This window comes from Melospiza georgiana, chromosome 13, assembly GCF_028018845.1.
Source record: "Melospiza georgiana isolate bMelGeo1 chromosome 13, bMelGeo1.pri, whole genome shotgun sequence".
NCBI lineage: Eukaryota > Metazoa > Chordata > Aves > Passeriformes > Passerellidae > Melospiza > Melospiza georgiana.
In genome coordinates, this window is record NC_080442.1 from 6,425,267 (window position 1) to 6,439,640 (window position 14,374).

Genomic DNA, 14,374 nt, shown 5'->3' on the forward strand with positions numbered 1-14,374 from the left:
TTCACTATTTAATAAAGGGGGAATAAGATGAGACTTTGCACAAAGACTTGATTATGCTAAGGTGAGCTTGGGAATAAAAAACAAATGTTTTAGGAGGACATGTTAAACAGTACCTGCATAATTAACTGTCCTAGAAACTGTGCCACACTTCAAAAGAACTGAGGATTTTTTTGTGGAAATGTGTCTTGCTGCCAATAAGTTGGGAAGATAGATCCTTTTGTGAAGTGTGGGATCAGCTGATTTGGGAATAAAAAATGTGGCCTGTGTGGAATCAATCCCCTCACAGCTCTTTGTTTAATTGACATTTTATGTCCAGTGCCAAGCCAGTAGTGCAGCTTGACCTACCATAAACTCTGAAACCTCAAGAGTTGTGGCAGAACACAGGGTAAGGGAGTTTTTTTTACTAGTGTGGTGTCTTGTTCTACATGGGAATTCTAAAATGCGTTTGTTCTGCTGTAATTTCTGCATCTTACACAATAATAAATATATAATGCTTATATAAAATCCTTATGGGAAATGCCTGTCATTCAGCAGGGGCAATTCAGTTAACAGATGTTGCTCTTTGTAGACAAGTTTCTTTCAGATCATTTGCATTTGGGAATGTTGTCTTTAGGTGGTGTGGTTGGTATATGCCTGATCAGTGCAGTACCTTACACATACTCATCAAAAGAGTCTGAATATTGAAGGTCAAAGGGTTATAGGGTATGTTTGTTGTTAAACCCTGATTTGTTTTTTTGTGGTCAGAGACAGTGACTGTTCTAATACTTTTTGTATGAGTGGGAACAGTTCCTGGTGAGAAAGAATGAAACACAGAAATAATGAAATGGGAATTATATTTTTACACAGCAAGTAATCTCAGCCTGCTTGGGGTTGTTGCTGTGCTGCATTAGCAATGCAGTAGCCTGACCTACCTATCACAGCAGGAGTGAGGGATGAGAGAGATCCAGGAAAAAATGCCATCCTCCAGCAGGTAATTTTTTCATCTCCAAGTAGCACAAAACTTTCACTGGGATCTAGAAGGCCAGCTAATAATTTAAAGAATAAATATTTTAAAGTATCAAAACTGTGGGGGAGATGGTGAGAGGAAGAATATGGGAATGTGAGGCTTCAGGACACTGAACTTAAGGGAACAAACACAGAAGATAAGGACATTTCAGAAACCCTAAATGGTTTGTTTGACTTGATTTCAGAGAGTGGAAAGATAAGAAAATGTACTTTCCAGAGGTGCTGCTTGATTGCTAGCCTTGCATGTTATGAAAATAGGACACTTTCAGACTGAGAAAAGGACAAGTTGACTTGAATTGTAATGAATCACTGAAAGTGGCTTATATTTATTTGAGAATTCTGAATATAGTTATGTGTGAAGTGATGAAGCTGCTAAGAATAAAGCTCAGTTTATTGTTATACCCGACTGTTACACTTGGAACTGCAGGGAATACCTCAGTTTGGATTTTTTTTTTTTTGTTTTTGTTTTTCTTTGGGGGTGGGGGGGTAGGGGGTTGGATTGTTTTGTTGTTTTTTTTTTTTTTTTTAATAGCTAAGTGAAGTCATTGGAATCATAAGCTAGTGAATCTAAGGAAAAAGTGGATGGATGACCTAGTTGAGCATGGCATGCATGACTTCTGCAAAAAACCCAAACTCAGTAAACAGATTTTTGACCTCTCTTAAAATGAGTAGATGTTTTTGTGGGTTTTATCAGAAGATTGCCAGACACAATACATGGTGTATATGAGTGGCAGTTCAATGAGTTCAGCTGTCTGAGGCAAAATGTAAGATACAGAATTGGTCTGCATTAATCCTGTGTCTGCACAGGGGGTAACTGAAGTTGAGCTGAAATTTTGGTACTCCTACAGAAAACAGTTGTTTAATATATATCTGAAGTGATTGCTTTTATTTATTTTGGCTGTTTGTTATTTATTTGGTGAAGATTTAAAAATACACTGAAGTCAAGGAGAAAATCTTGTGAACACAGTGTTTTAGCATTAGATGAGGGCACATAGCATCTCCTTTGACACCTAGATTAAATAGCAGCTTTCAGTTTCAGTATAGGGGATGAGCTGAAGCTTTATGAAGTGAGAGGAATTTTGGTTCATTGTTGTGGCAGCAATGAAAGTATTGTCATAAAAAAAGATTTCTGTTTGGACCTTGCTGCCACTGAGTATCAGCACTACTCGGTTGGGAAGAAGCTGAAGATACTGTTATGTCAGTTAGCAAGTGGTAATAAGCTGAGAGCAACTCTGACCTGACAGATGATTTGCAACAGAGGCTACACAAATGTGTTAACAAACCTGATAGCATAAGATGTGGGGAGTGTTAGACTGTATCTGCTCCAGGAACAGATTTTCACAGGGGAAGATAACATCTTGCTTCTTGTCTTCTGTGTTCTTCTCACCCAGAGTTCAGTGGAGTCATTTCCTATTGCTTCTTGCATGTCAGCAGAAATCACAGGGTTTTGAATGAGAATGTATTTTATACAATTTTGAAAATGAAATTTAGTGGAATAGAATAAGAGTTGAGTTGTAAAAATGAAGAGAAAAAGCAACAGAATTTTTACAAATGTGCATCTGTCTTGTTTAAAACATTTCTCAGTGCTGGATGTTTGTATGCCTAACGGCCCTGAGCAGACTGGTATGAGTGAGCCTGATTTGGTGCACACCCTTCTGATGATGGTGTAATTTTTCTGACACTCAGGAGTTATGAAATGCCATAACATGCCACTATGCTTCAAGAAGACGAACCGGGCAATGTTTTTAAGGAACTAAAAGCACTCTTGGTCATTTAGGGAAGTGTCAGTCGTTACCAATGAGGTGCTGTTTACACTGTGATAAGGTGTGTTGGAATGCTTACCTCAGAGTTGTTAATAACCGTTCATTTGGTGTGGTCACTTACAATGCTTTGTTTGCATATTTGTTTCTTCCCCTCGGACCTTACTGCCCGTTTAAGGAGCTTTTCCTTTGCCAATCTCCTGCTGTGCTCTTTGTAACGAGGCCTTTGCGTTGTGTCCGCAGTGAAGGGCAGTCAGAAGTGTGAGCTGAACTGCCGGGCCATCGGCTACCGCTTCTACGTGCGCCAGGCGGAGACCGTGATCGACGGCACCCCCTGCGAGCCCAACGGGACGGCCATCTGCGTGGCAGGGCAGTGCAAGGTAAGGCGCGCTGCCTCAGCTGCCCCAGCCTGGGCAATGCTGCCCTAAACTTGCTTCTTTTTCTTAAATTTTATTTGTATAAAAGTAGATGTGAAAAACATTCGATTTTATTATTGCAGGTTGGGGGATTTCTTAATAACTTTTGTGTTTACCGAGAACAAACTAAGGAGTGCTGAAGGGATGGATTTAGGATTTTAGCCCCAATTAAGGTGTGTGCCAATGATCTTTTTCAACATATTTTACTTTCTGCAGAAGAGGTTCTTTGAAAGAACCAGAGCAAAAAAATTGATAGCTTAAATAAGAAAGAAATACAATATCTTTTTAAATTCAGTTTTAGAGTGAAGATATTTTTCAGAGTCTGCAACAGAATGGTTTCTTTGGATTGCTTTATAGCTGCTTGTAGTCAGACTTTTCTGATTGGGCCGTGTTTGCCTCAGGTCTTATTGGCTCTCCTTTTACTCAGCAGTGATGTTCTCTTAGAAAACAATTGAGTGGTTACATTTCATGGGTTCAGAAAGAGCTGCTGTGTTGACTTTCTGCCATCTGCTGTGTAGATTCCATTTGCAATGAATAAATGCACTCTTTGCATGATGGTAGCAATTTTAAACAAAATGTTACAGTGTTTAGAAAAAAATTGTAATCTTTCAAGTGAGGTTAGTGAAAGAAATAAATTCCTAGCGAGGGGCATTTGACGCTTGGCTGATGTTTCCTATATGTGTTGGCAGAAGCTGCAGAAGTGGCTCAGATGTGACTCATGAACTCAAATAGTGAAAGGTCAAGTTCAGTTTAAATAGTTGGTTTGCCAGGGGAAATCACTGATGAATACAGCCTTGTCCTCTGCATGTCCCAATTCCTCTTACTTGTGCACATCTGGACAATGCCATGTTTGTTTCTGTTCTGTGTTTCTTAGTGCAAGCAAAGCCATAGCTTTGAATTTCCTTTGGGCAGGATAGATCTGGGTGAAGTTGGTTGTGCTTTAAAGCTTTCCTTGATCTCAGTCTAATTCAGAAAGGGCCAGAAACTTGTTTTAACTGCATTTCTGATCCATGACTCAGAAAACTGATAATTGAGTTGTGTCTTACAAACATATGGTCTCTATCACCCTCTGTTGGACATTCTTTCACATTACCAGAACAATAATATCCCTGTGTTACAAACCATTGTCTGTTTTGTTCCCAGGATCATTGGTTTTGGTTAGTATTTTCAGCTTACCTTAAGAGGAAAAAGAAGATGGAAAATGCTGAAATAATAAAGATTATTCAGAAGTAAAGACTATGATATATGAGATGAAATAGTCCTTAAAAAAACTTGAAGTGAAAAAGCCCAACACATTAGAGTATTTAATTATAAGAACATATTGTCTGTCTGTGACACTGTCGTAACTGGCACATATACTAACCCAAGTGCTGCAAAAACTCACTTTTCATTGAAATGATTATGTATTTCCTGAATCCTAATGAAATTAAAACTTCTTAAATTAATTAAATACTTTTAAAATAAAACAAGACAAGGCAGGAAGAATGGGGTGATATTCTACCTATGCAGAAGAAAGAAGTAGAACAATGATATTGAAAATCAGTTGCATTATTTCTCTGTAAGTTTGGTTTTCTGCACACTTGAATAATATTATTACTGATGGATTTTTTAAAGTGAACAAATGTTTTCCTTGACAGTCCCATTGAGTTCCACTTCTGGTTTTTTGTAGTTTTTATTTGGTGCTACAGCTGGTTATTCCTAATACACACACTTGGAATATGTTTCAATATTATTGAGTAGATGTTGTTTTTGTAAATATATTTGCTACTCCTCTTCTAACCCTACATTTTGGCAGTGCTATTAAATTAAAGAGTGACTGCCAGTGGGACTTCCTTCAATTTGCTATTTAGTCAGAATTGTCTGTTTTCTTCCTTCAAGATTTTTTCCTTCTTTTGCGTGAATTGTGTGTATCCTTACATTTCTTCTGGAGACAGTGGGTTGCTGCTACTCAGTAACTTTTAATCTTAGAAGAAAAATGCAGAGAGAATATGGAGGAGACTTTAATAAACAAGCGATGAGAAAAGAATTTTCTTAACAATTCTGACCTTGCCCATAGATTGAGAAAGTGCCTCTAGGGCAGAATGTTGCATGTGTTGTTGCATGTGTCTGGGACACTCCCACTCGGAGAAGCCGTCCCAGTACCTGGGCAGGTGTGAGCACCGACTCGAGGTGGTTTTGGAGACACAAACGTCACCTGGGAGCTGTGAAAAAAATTGCTTTGGCAGAGCTGTTAGTTACCACGCGAGGGCGCGCTTTACAAAGGATCATTCAGCATTTCACCCAAAATTCTGTTTGGCTGGGAACTGTAGATACCTCTCAAAGGTGCGTGAAACAGTTGTTTTCTGTCTCCTGATATTTATATTATATTTTCTCTTGCAATGTAGTTTGTTTTCGTCTTCCAGCTAACTGCTGACGTTAGTAGAAAAATATCTACACAGTTTTAAGACGAACTGTGTAAGTTAAGTTACACACTGTAATTTAAGTAGCAAAATGATTGGTAATAGAGATTTTACTTGCCTAAAACAAAAAGATTGCATCAGCTATTGAAAACCTTGCAAACTTTCTAGAGAGGTAACTCGTGTCAGCTCTAGGAAGCATAGCCAACCATGCTAAATCTCCATCAGAAAAGCAGGATGAGGCAAGGAGCTCCTATTTGGAACTGTGCTGGTGTGTGCTAATGTCCAGGTAAGAGAACTATAGATGACATTATTGTTTTAAGTTTGCCTTTGAACTGGTGTGAAATCTGGTGGCAGGTGGTTGTGAGTAGCAAATATTCAAGTTCAGACAAAATGACTAAGCACTGGATCTGCATATTTGTTCTTTTCCTATTGTCCAGCTGCCTCTTGTTCTGGAAAAGACTTCACAGTGTAAAGGATGGAGCTCCTCACTCTTCCATGGAGCTGCTGTCTGAATCTATAGTTCTGCTATAAATGACCCAGGAAAACAGACCTTATCAGGATCAGATGTTATTTACAATGGCATTTAACATTTCAAAAAAAACCCCACCAAACCAACCAAAATGGTATTACAAAATATCTTCATTCTAAAAGGTTTTTAGCTGCTTTTATGTGAGCTACATACATAGCACAATGCTTGGAAAAGGTTTGTTTTGCTTTGAATCAAAAGTAGGTGCTGAAGTGCAGCAATGGCCAGTCCAGATTGTGGTTCCCTCTGTGCTCCACACTGTGCTCTCCTGTCTGATGTGGTCAGAAATGTCTAACCTGCCTATCAGAAGCAGCTTGAGATACAGCAGAGTAATAGAGTGTTGTGGGCCTTTATTTTGTTCTTATTTCTGCAATTTTAAAAGTAATTTTTCAGATGTGGTTTGTCTTTATAAAAAGGTAGAATATAATCCTTATCTGCAGTATGCCTTTGTCTTCCTAGATTGGCTGACAGTAGAAAATACATCCCAGATTTGAGCTTAATTGTATCACTAGAGAAGTTGTTCTGAAAGCAAATGCTGTTATCTCTAATGATTAAGTGACACAATTAGGGAATTTTATTATCCTTGAGTTATGCTTCTCTTTGAACTAGTTTGAAAATGATGTTGACAATGATAAATCCAAAGTAAAGCTGAAAAAAACTCTGAAGTTTTCAAGAATGCTGGGTATACAGTGGAATAGAAAATAAAATATTGCATGTTGTTGGGCCTTGGTTTTTTCTGATTAAACAGTTTGATGTATATCAGGTGGCAAGTGAAGTCAGGAGTTTATGAATAATTAAGTATTCCCTAGGTTGGAATAATCAAATGATCACTCCAGCTTAGTTTTAAAGAAACAAGATAAAGTCCTGTGGGATAGTGTATAAAAGGAGGCTGGGAGTGTTCATGAAGACCCATTCAGTGACACACCAATCCCTTCACGTGCTTGTTCATAAAAAACCCTGAACTCATGACCACTGTTTTTTCCCCTGAAATACTGGCTTTCTGTGATGGAGAAATAAAGTGCAGACAAGAAAAAAGGAGTTTGGATAAAAACAGAAAATAAATGTGATCTTAGCTATTCCTTTTTCTCAGTCCCTTGCCAAATATTCATGGATGCACTCAAACAAAACCAGCTATGGTAGCCCATAGGAAGATAGATTGCAGCACTATCCTGCATTCACAAATGAGGAAACCAACAGAGAGCTGTGTACTCTGTATCATGGTGGAGGTGAAGGGTTTGATGTCATGTCTCTTATGCAGAAATTACTAAGATGTAGTTTATGCCTTTTAGGTAACCAGTAGAACCAAACCTGTTTTGTGTTAGATTACAGCAGTTCAAAGAAAAAAAGAAAACAACCAAGAAATTTCAACCAGTTGAAATACATTTGATTTCAATGAAAGTTTGGGAAAGCAGTTGTAAAAAGTCATGTAGCTAGTGCAGGACCCCTCTTCTGAGGTTAAATAGCAGAGGGAAACAAAGTAATTCAGATTTTATTGTAAAGAAACAAAGAGGGGTGCAGCAGAAGTAACGTTCTGCAGCTCACATTGAAGGGATCTGTTGAACACCTGGACGAGCCAGCAGTGGGGAGAAAGCTATTAAGAAGGGGACTGGCTGCATAAATATTCATTCTTGTTCTCCTATTTAGAAGAGGGCTGAAAACTTCACAATTACTCCTGCAGTATAAATGATACCTTTTGCTGTTAATTGGCTGAATTATGTTTCTCGTCCTGGAAATGTTCAAGCCGTTTGACTTTCAGCATCTCATTGTGCTGGTTAGCTTGGGACTCCCAAAAAGGGCTTTTAGATTCCTCTCTGCAGAATGCTTAAAAAGATCCTTGGTCAGCTGCCTGACAGTAGAGATTGTCAGCAGACCCTCTCAGACAGGTGTTGACATTGGAGCATCTGAATTTGGCTCCCTGACCCTGTGTTCTGTGGCAGTGGAGGCTCTGAATGGGCAGCATCAGCTTTGTACCATTGTCCCAGAAAAATTCTGGGAAGGGGAACTCACTCACTGTGGGGGGTGGTGTGTTATGTCGTGCACAAAAATAAAAATGATGAAGCTGTTCTTGAATTTATTGTTGTCTGCTAATGTTCATACTAGAAGACTGTCACTGTAAACAGTCACAAATTATTTTATCATCATAAACATAAGAAGAGCAAGGAGAATAAAAAAGAATTGTACAGCATTAGAGCAAGCTTGTATATCACGTATTTCATGAGAATTCTCCTTTGGTTGTGTACTTTCTCTCTGCTTGCTTGCATGGTGTCAGTTACTAGAATTTAACCTGCAGTAGAGTTGGAATGTGCAGTAAAACTTTAATTTACTATACATTAACGAAAAGACATATGTATGGTAGAGACAGCTTATTAGCAAATTCTCATGGCAGGTGGGATCATGAAGTAGATGAGGGGCTATTTATGAACAGTTGTGAGGAAAAATAAAGGCTTTCATGTGGGAGGATTTATGAGGTGAGTGCTAAAACAATAATTGAAACAATAAATGGAATTAGTATTCATTTTAATTTGATTTGTTTTGGTACTTTCTCTGTCACTTTCAATCCATGCTGCCTCCTGTGATATCTGTGGTCTGGAGAGCAGGGTTTTTTCTTTGTTTGCAGTTGTACTCCCTTGTGCTAGCAGTGGTAGCTGTGTTGACTAGTGATATTTCAGGCCTCATCTAAAAGTCAGTTCTTAGAAATACAGTATGGAATTATATTTAAGTGTATTTACAGCTTTTACAGCTAAAGGTTTTTTCATCTTTCTTTTTTTTTTGCGATACTCTTATACGTGATGACAGGTGAGTATTGGTAGTATTTTAATTATTGCTAAAACAGATAAATCACTGATTAAATGAAAAATTTATTACAATTCAATAATTTCAGGAACTTCAGAATTTAGGCACTAGGGCTTTGACTTTGTTAATTCTAATAAACTACCAGATGCCAGTAACCCAGAAGTCTTAGTGAAAACAGAGGAATTTTTAGAAAGCGAGGACAGTGCAGCAAAATGTTGTCTGACCTAAGCTGATGTTTAATAAGGAGCCAAAGAGTAAGTTAATGCTTAATTTGGTTTTGATGACTTCTAGGAGCAAATTGAAAATGCTAATAACTGTAACAGAATATTCCAAAATACCTATTATTTAGTCAGGAAACTGAAACAGCAATCTTGGAAATCTACAGGAAATTAAGTGTTTAGGCTTTGTTTTCATTTAACTACATTATAATATTACTTTAGAGCCTGGAAAGGGTCCAGTATGTTTTTAGGCACTTCTTTTAAAGCAAAGATTACAATTTTGGTAGACTGGGATAGGCAAACTTGTCGCATGAATAAATAAATCCTTGGGAAGAAGGTCCATAGAGGCTGTAGTTGTGCGTAGTATCTATTTTTCTTTTTATGCAGCACTTGCACACACAGATATAGATGACCCAGAGCAAATAGTTGAGGAGCTGCTCTGTTTTGAAATATGCTGGAAGTATTGACTCCCTGTGTTAGACCAAAACTGTGAAAGCTGTAACTCTTGGGATAGGCAGGTGCCACTGTGTGACTGTCTCGTGGAGACCAAGTCCATGGGCTGGGCTCAATGGCTGCTGCTTGCTTCAGAGAGCTGCTGTGGATGCAGATCCCTATTCCAACCAACTGTGGGACCTTGGACATTTCATTTACCCTCTGGTTGTTGTTAGTCTAACTTGTGCAAGGGATCTGAGTGTCTGCTGAGTGTGCAAACTGCACCCAGAAGCTTTTTTTTGGATGCTGTAGCCCTGTTAAGAACCAGTTTTTTTAACCAAGGTGGAGCCCAGTAGTTTTGGGACTTCCCTCCCTCTCTTGGGTGTCTTGCTGGCAACTGGTTCTCATCTCTTCCATGTGATACATCTTTGTTCCAAATGTGTTTTTAATGTCCAGATTCTCCACCTTAAGATGAGAATTATGTAGCAAATCTTTGTTTCATAGGATTAATGGGATTTGTGTGTCCTAATGCTAGTGAAAAGTACTTAAGGCCAAATTAACAGCAGTGTTGTGTTTCTGTAACAAGCTGGGTTTGTGTAATTTATGTATATTTTGACCATACTTGTCTGCAAAAAGTTGTGCTTTGCCTTTCAGCTAAACAGAGGTGGGAGAATATTCTCAGGGAAAGCAAGAATCTGAGTCTTAACCCTTTGCTGAGACCAGAGTTTGAATTTTTGTGCAGCAGCTCATGTTTACAATTTAGATACAATTTAGTTTCACTTCAGTTTAAATTTCACAATGCTTAAGCTTTCACATTAGGATTTTGAGCTTTTTACAAAAGTTCAGAAAAAAAAATCCTGGATGCCATCTACTACCACCTCAGTCTGTGAAATTTAATAAGATTAGAGATTGAAAAATGGTGTACAGCTAGATCAAAATGAGCTTGTTCAAACTTGGTGAAATTGAACTTTTAGCAGAACTTGAAATTGAAAATGTGGCCAAGATTAAAGTTGTGTCCAGAGTCAAGCAATCCTAGTAGTTCACTGGCAGTGTTTTAGTGTAGTTTGCCTTGTGTGTAATTTTTACAAATCCTGTGAAGTGGAAATCAGAAACATACATATATATGTATCTCATAACAGGGAAAGATAAATTTGAAACAAAAATGGGTTTTCTTCTATAAAGTACAAAATGTTTTTTACAGGTATTGCCTTTTTCTTTCCATAGTAGAACTGTGCCTATAATTGTAGTAAATGCTCTGTTGACTTTGCAGAAATCAGAAATGTCAGACTTGTTAGTTACTGATATTGCACTGTTGATGATGCTATTTATATGTAGTCTGGCTTATTCTTATCAGGGTCATGAACACACAAAGAACTGTAGTGTCAGAGGTGGGAACGTGCAGATCAGTTTGGCTCCTGTGTAAATATGAAAAATATCTGCAGAATTCTAGTGAGCACCTTAAGAAACTAGTTGTGAGAAAAAGCAGTCCTCTAGTCCCAAACATTTCTGTGACAGAGGCCCTTCCCTTCCCTTCCCTTCCCTTCCCTTCCCTTCCCTTCCCTTCCCTTCCCTTCCCTTCCCTTCCCTTCCCTTCCCTTCCCTTCCCTTCCCTTCCCTTCCCTTCCCTTCCCTTCCCTTCCCTTCCCTTCCCTTCCCTTCCCTTCCCTTCCCTTCCCTTCCCTTCCCTTCCCTTCCCTTCCCTTCCCTTCCCTTCCCTTCCCTTCCCTTCCCTTCCCTTCCCTTCCCTTCCCTTCCCTTCCCTTCCCTTCCCTTCCCTTCCCTTCCCTTCCCTTCCCTTCCCTTCCCTTCCCTTCCCTTCCCTTCCCTTCCCTTCCCTTCCCTTCCCTTCCCTTCCCTTCCCTTCCCTTCCCTTCCCTTCCCTTCCCTTCCCTTCCCTTCCCTTCCCTTCCCTTCCCTTCCCTTCCCTTCCCTTCCCTTCCCTTCCCTTCCCTTCCCTTCCCTTCCCTTCCCTTCCCTTCCCTTCCCTTCCCGTGTTAATTCCCTGTACCCCAAGCTGTAGAGGGGTGTGAGCCTTTGCACATGAGTGTAATGTATTTCTGTAGATGTTTCAAGTGTGCCTTGGTGGTATCTTACACAATGCAAAGTGGAAGAATTGCTTAGCAGAACATTTTTGAAGGGGACTAAGTTCCTGCAGTGATGTTAAATGCATGTTCTTGCAAAGGAGATGCTTCTTCTTCAACATCATCTTGACATAAGATTCCAATAAATGAATGTAGTCTTGTTTTCCTAGAAGGCTGTTTCCCACCATATCTGTGTGACTGATTTGTACCCTTTAGCACACACAGTTTGACCCAGTTACTTAGAGTGGGAAGTGCAATGAAAAGAAGAATTGGAATTCTTTAGTTGTAACTTACTTGGTGTTTTTGTTGATGATATTCAGAGCAGAACCAAATCTAGACAGTTCTGTCATGGAGCTGGAGTCACACAGGTAAGAAAGAGCATTCTGTGGAGGAGATAATGGGGACTTTGGAGTCTTACACAGCTTGGGTAGAATGACAAGGAAATGTTGGTTTCACACACCTGTGCCGTATGTGCAGTATGGCGAATATCTTGAAGAAAACATGGTTTAAAATTAACTGTTGTTTGCTCAGATTAGAATGTGCTTAGGGGCTGGATGTGACACTACATTATTGCAGATTCCCCAGAAAACAGTAACCACCTGTGACTATGAAGCTTGTTCATGTCAAGTAGGAAATAATGCAGCCTGGAATTGCTGCAGCTAGAGACTCAAGATAACAGGTTTGCATTCCATTTGCTGTGGGTGAAGGGTTTTACAATTACTGTAGTTCTGTTCCTCATTTCAGTAACTAGCTGTAGCTTAAATATTGATTTTACTCACACTAAAAAATTAAATTTCCTAAAAGAAATCAACCTTTTGGAAAAAGGTAATCTTTTTAGAATAGCTCCTAATTTTTCTGTGAACTTTCATGATCCAAAACAGTATGAACAAGAGGCAGTGACACTGTCCCTTGAGGAACAGAGGTAGCTGCTAGGGGGAAAATTGAGTAAACATACTTATTAGAAGAAAAGCCAGGCCTGCATCTCAACAAATTCTGCAGCAAATTGATCCATTTTTAGCAATCTCATTGCTAAAATAGCTGAAAGCTATTTTAGGCTAGAATTAATTAGTTCCATTAACTGTTGTGCTGGAGCTTGAGATAGTGACCTTAGGAAGAACAACAGAAATATATCTTGGACCTCTGATTTCTTCATCTGGTCCATTGGGATTCAGGACACCTTTCTGTTGTTGCTGAGGAAATTGTCACTTCATTGAGAATACTCTGGGCAACACATAGATAATACTGGAAAAGCATCTTGTTTTGATTGGATTCTTTACTTTTTTTCTTTTTCTTTTTGGGATGCATTTAATGGTGAATTGTTTCTTTTTTGGTATGTTCTTTGGGAGCAGGCAAATTTTTATAGTGATGGATGTCTCTCTGCTGAAGAGAACATTATTTTAGGGGGAAACATTGAGTTTCTTGGAGCTACCAGTAATTCTGTAAAAACTAATAAATTTTATTTGTGCCTTGAAATTCAGTGCAATAAACAGGCGTGAATTTTTTCTGAGCATTACTAGCTAGTATGTATTACATGACTTCAAAAAGGATGTGATTCAGTTTAGGTTTTTGGGTGTGCCTCACCCCCCTTGCTTCTGGTGCCATTTGATTTCAGTGATTCTACATTGCTTAGATATATTTCTGTATTTTAGAGACTACATTAAGCTATTTTGATCAGCACTTGAATCTTCTTGAGGTAAAAGTTCTACATCTTTGTCTTACTGAATATTTTTCTTCAGGGGATTAAAGCCAGATGTACCATGCACACATAGAGGTAATGCTTTATGTGAAGTAGATATGTGGGTTTGGGTTTCCATAATTTTCAGTACTTAAAATGCAAAGACCACTATGTCTGAATTTACTTCAGCCATTGCAGAAGATCTCCTTGGGGTTTGTGTTGATAGACCAATCTCATTTTGTTACGCTTGTGTATGTGACCAAAGCTGAAGAAGAACTTGGCTAACCTTTCCCACATTTTTTAAAATAGAAATCCTCACATTCATGCAGTTATTTAATGATTTAAAATTCTCATAAGCAGTGCATGTCAAAAAAGTTTTATGTAGTAAAATAGTAGAAGGACTGAATGTGAAATATCAAGAGGTATGAAAGAATAGACATTCACTTAAGCCAATTTAAATGAAATGTGAACACAGGCAAATTGGTCCCTAAATTTGGGGTTTTAATATCAAAATATTAATTTCAATGTCTGCTGAGAGGGAGGAAACAACTGTTAAGATTTATTCAGGTGGCCTTGCCCAACCATTGAGTGTTACAGGGAAGTGTCATCTCGTAGTTGTGCTGAATGGAGGAAGTACCTAAGCACTGAAACTGTATGAGTGTCTGAATAGCTGGCATTTAGACCCTTAAGTTGGCATGGTGACCTGCATGGAAACATCCTAAAATATCTGTATTCTGTAAGACTAGAAAATAGTCATAATTGTGTATATATATATCTCCTACCATGGCAAAGCCTCATTTTAAAGGGATTGTTGCAGTTTATGCTCACATGTAAAGAAATGGAGCATGACTGAAAAGTCTTTGACCTGTGGAAATCCTACCTGCATGAGGATATTGTTTTACAGCCTATAGAATTTTATTAAAACAAATAAATTTTATTACTGCAAGACTTGTTTGTTTAGAGTTGGCTGCATGTGGCAGATGCAGTTTATCTTACGTGCCTGAAGTTTGTTAAGTCCCTTTGCCAACACAAAGTCCCAGTGTGATGGACATGACTTCTGAACTCTGGA

The 14,374-nt window shown here is 38.6% G+C and overlaps 1 protein-coding gene across 1 annotated transcript in view; it reads left to right on the plus strand.

Moving 5' to 3' along the window:
• Positions 1-14,374, plus strand: part of THSD4 (thrombospondin type 1 domain containing 4) — a 215,190-nt gene that overhangs the window by 86,095 nt on the left and 114,721 nt on the right. The window contains exon 6 of the mRNA XM_058033401.1: positions 3,009-3,145. Coding sequence (XP_057889384.1) covers positions 3,009-3,145 — 137 coding nt within the window. The remainder of the gene's footprint in view (positions 1-3,008; positions 3,146-14,374) is intronic.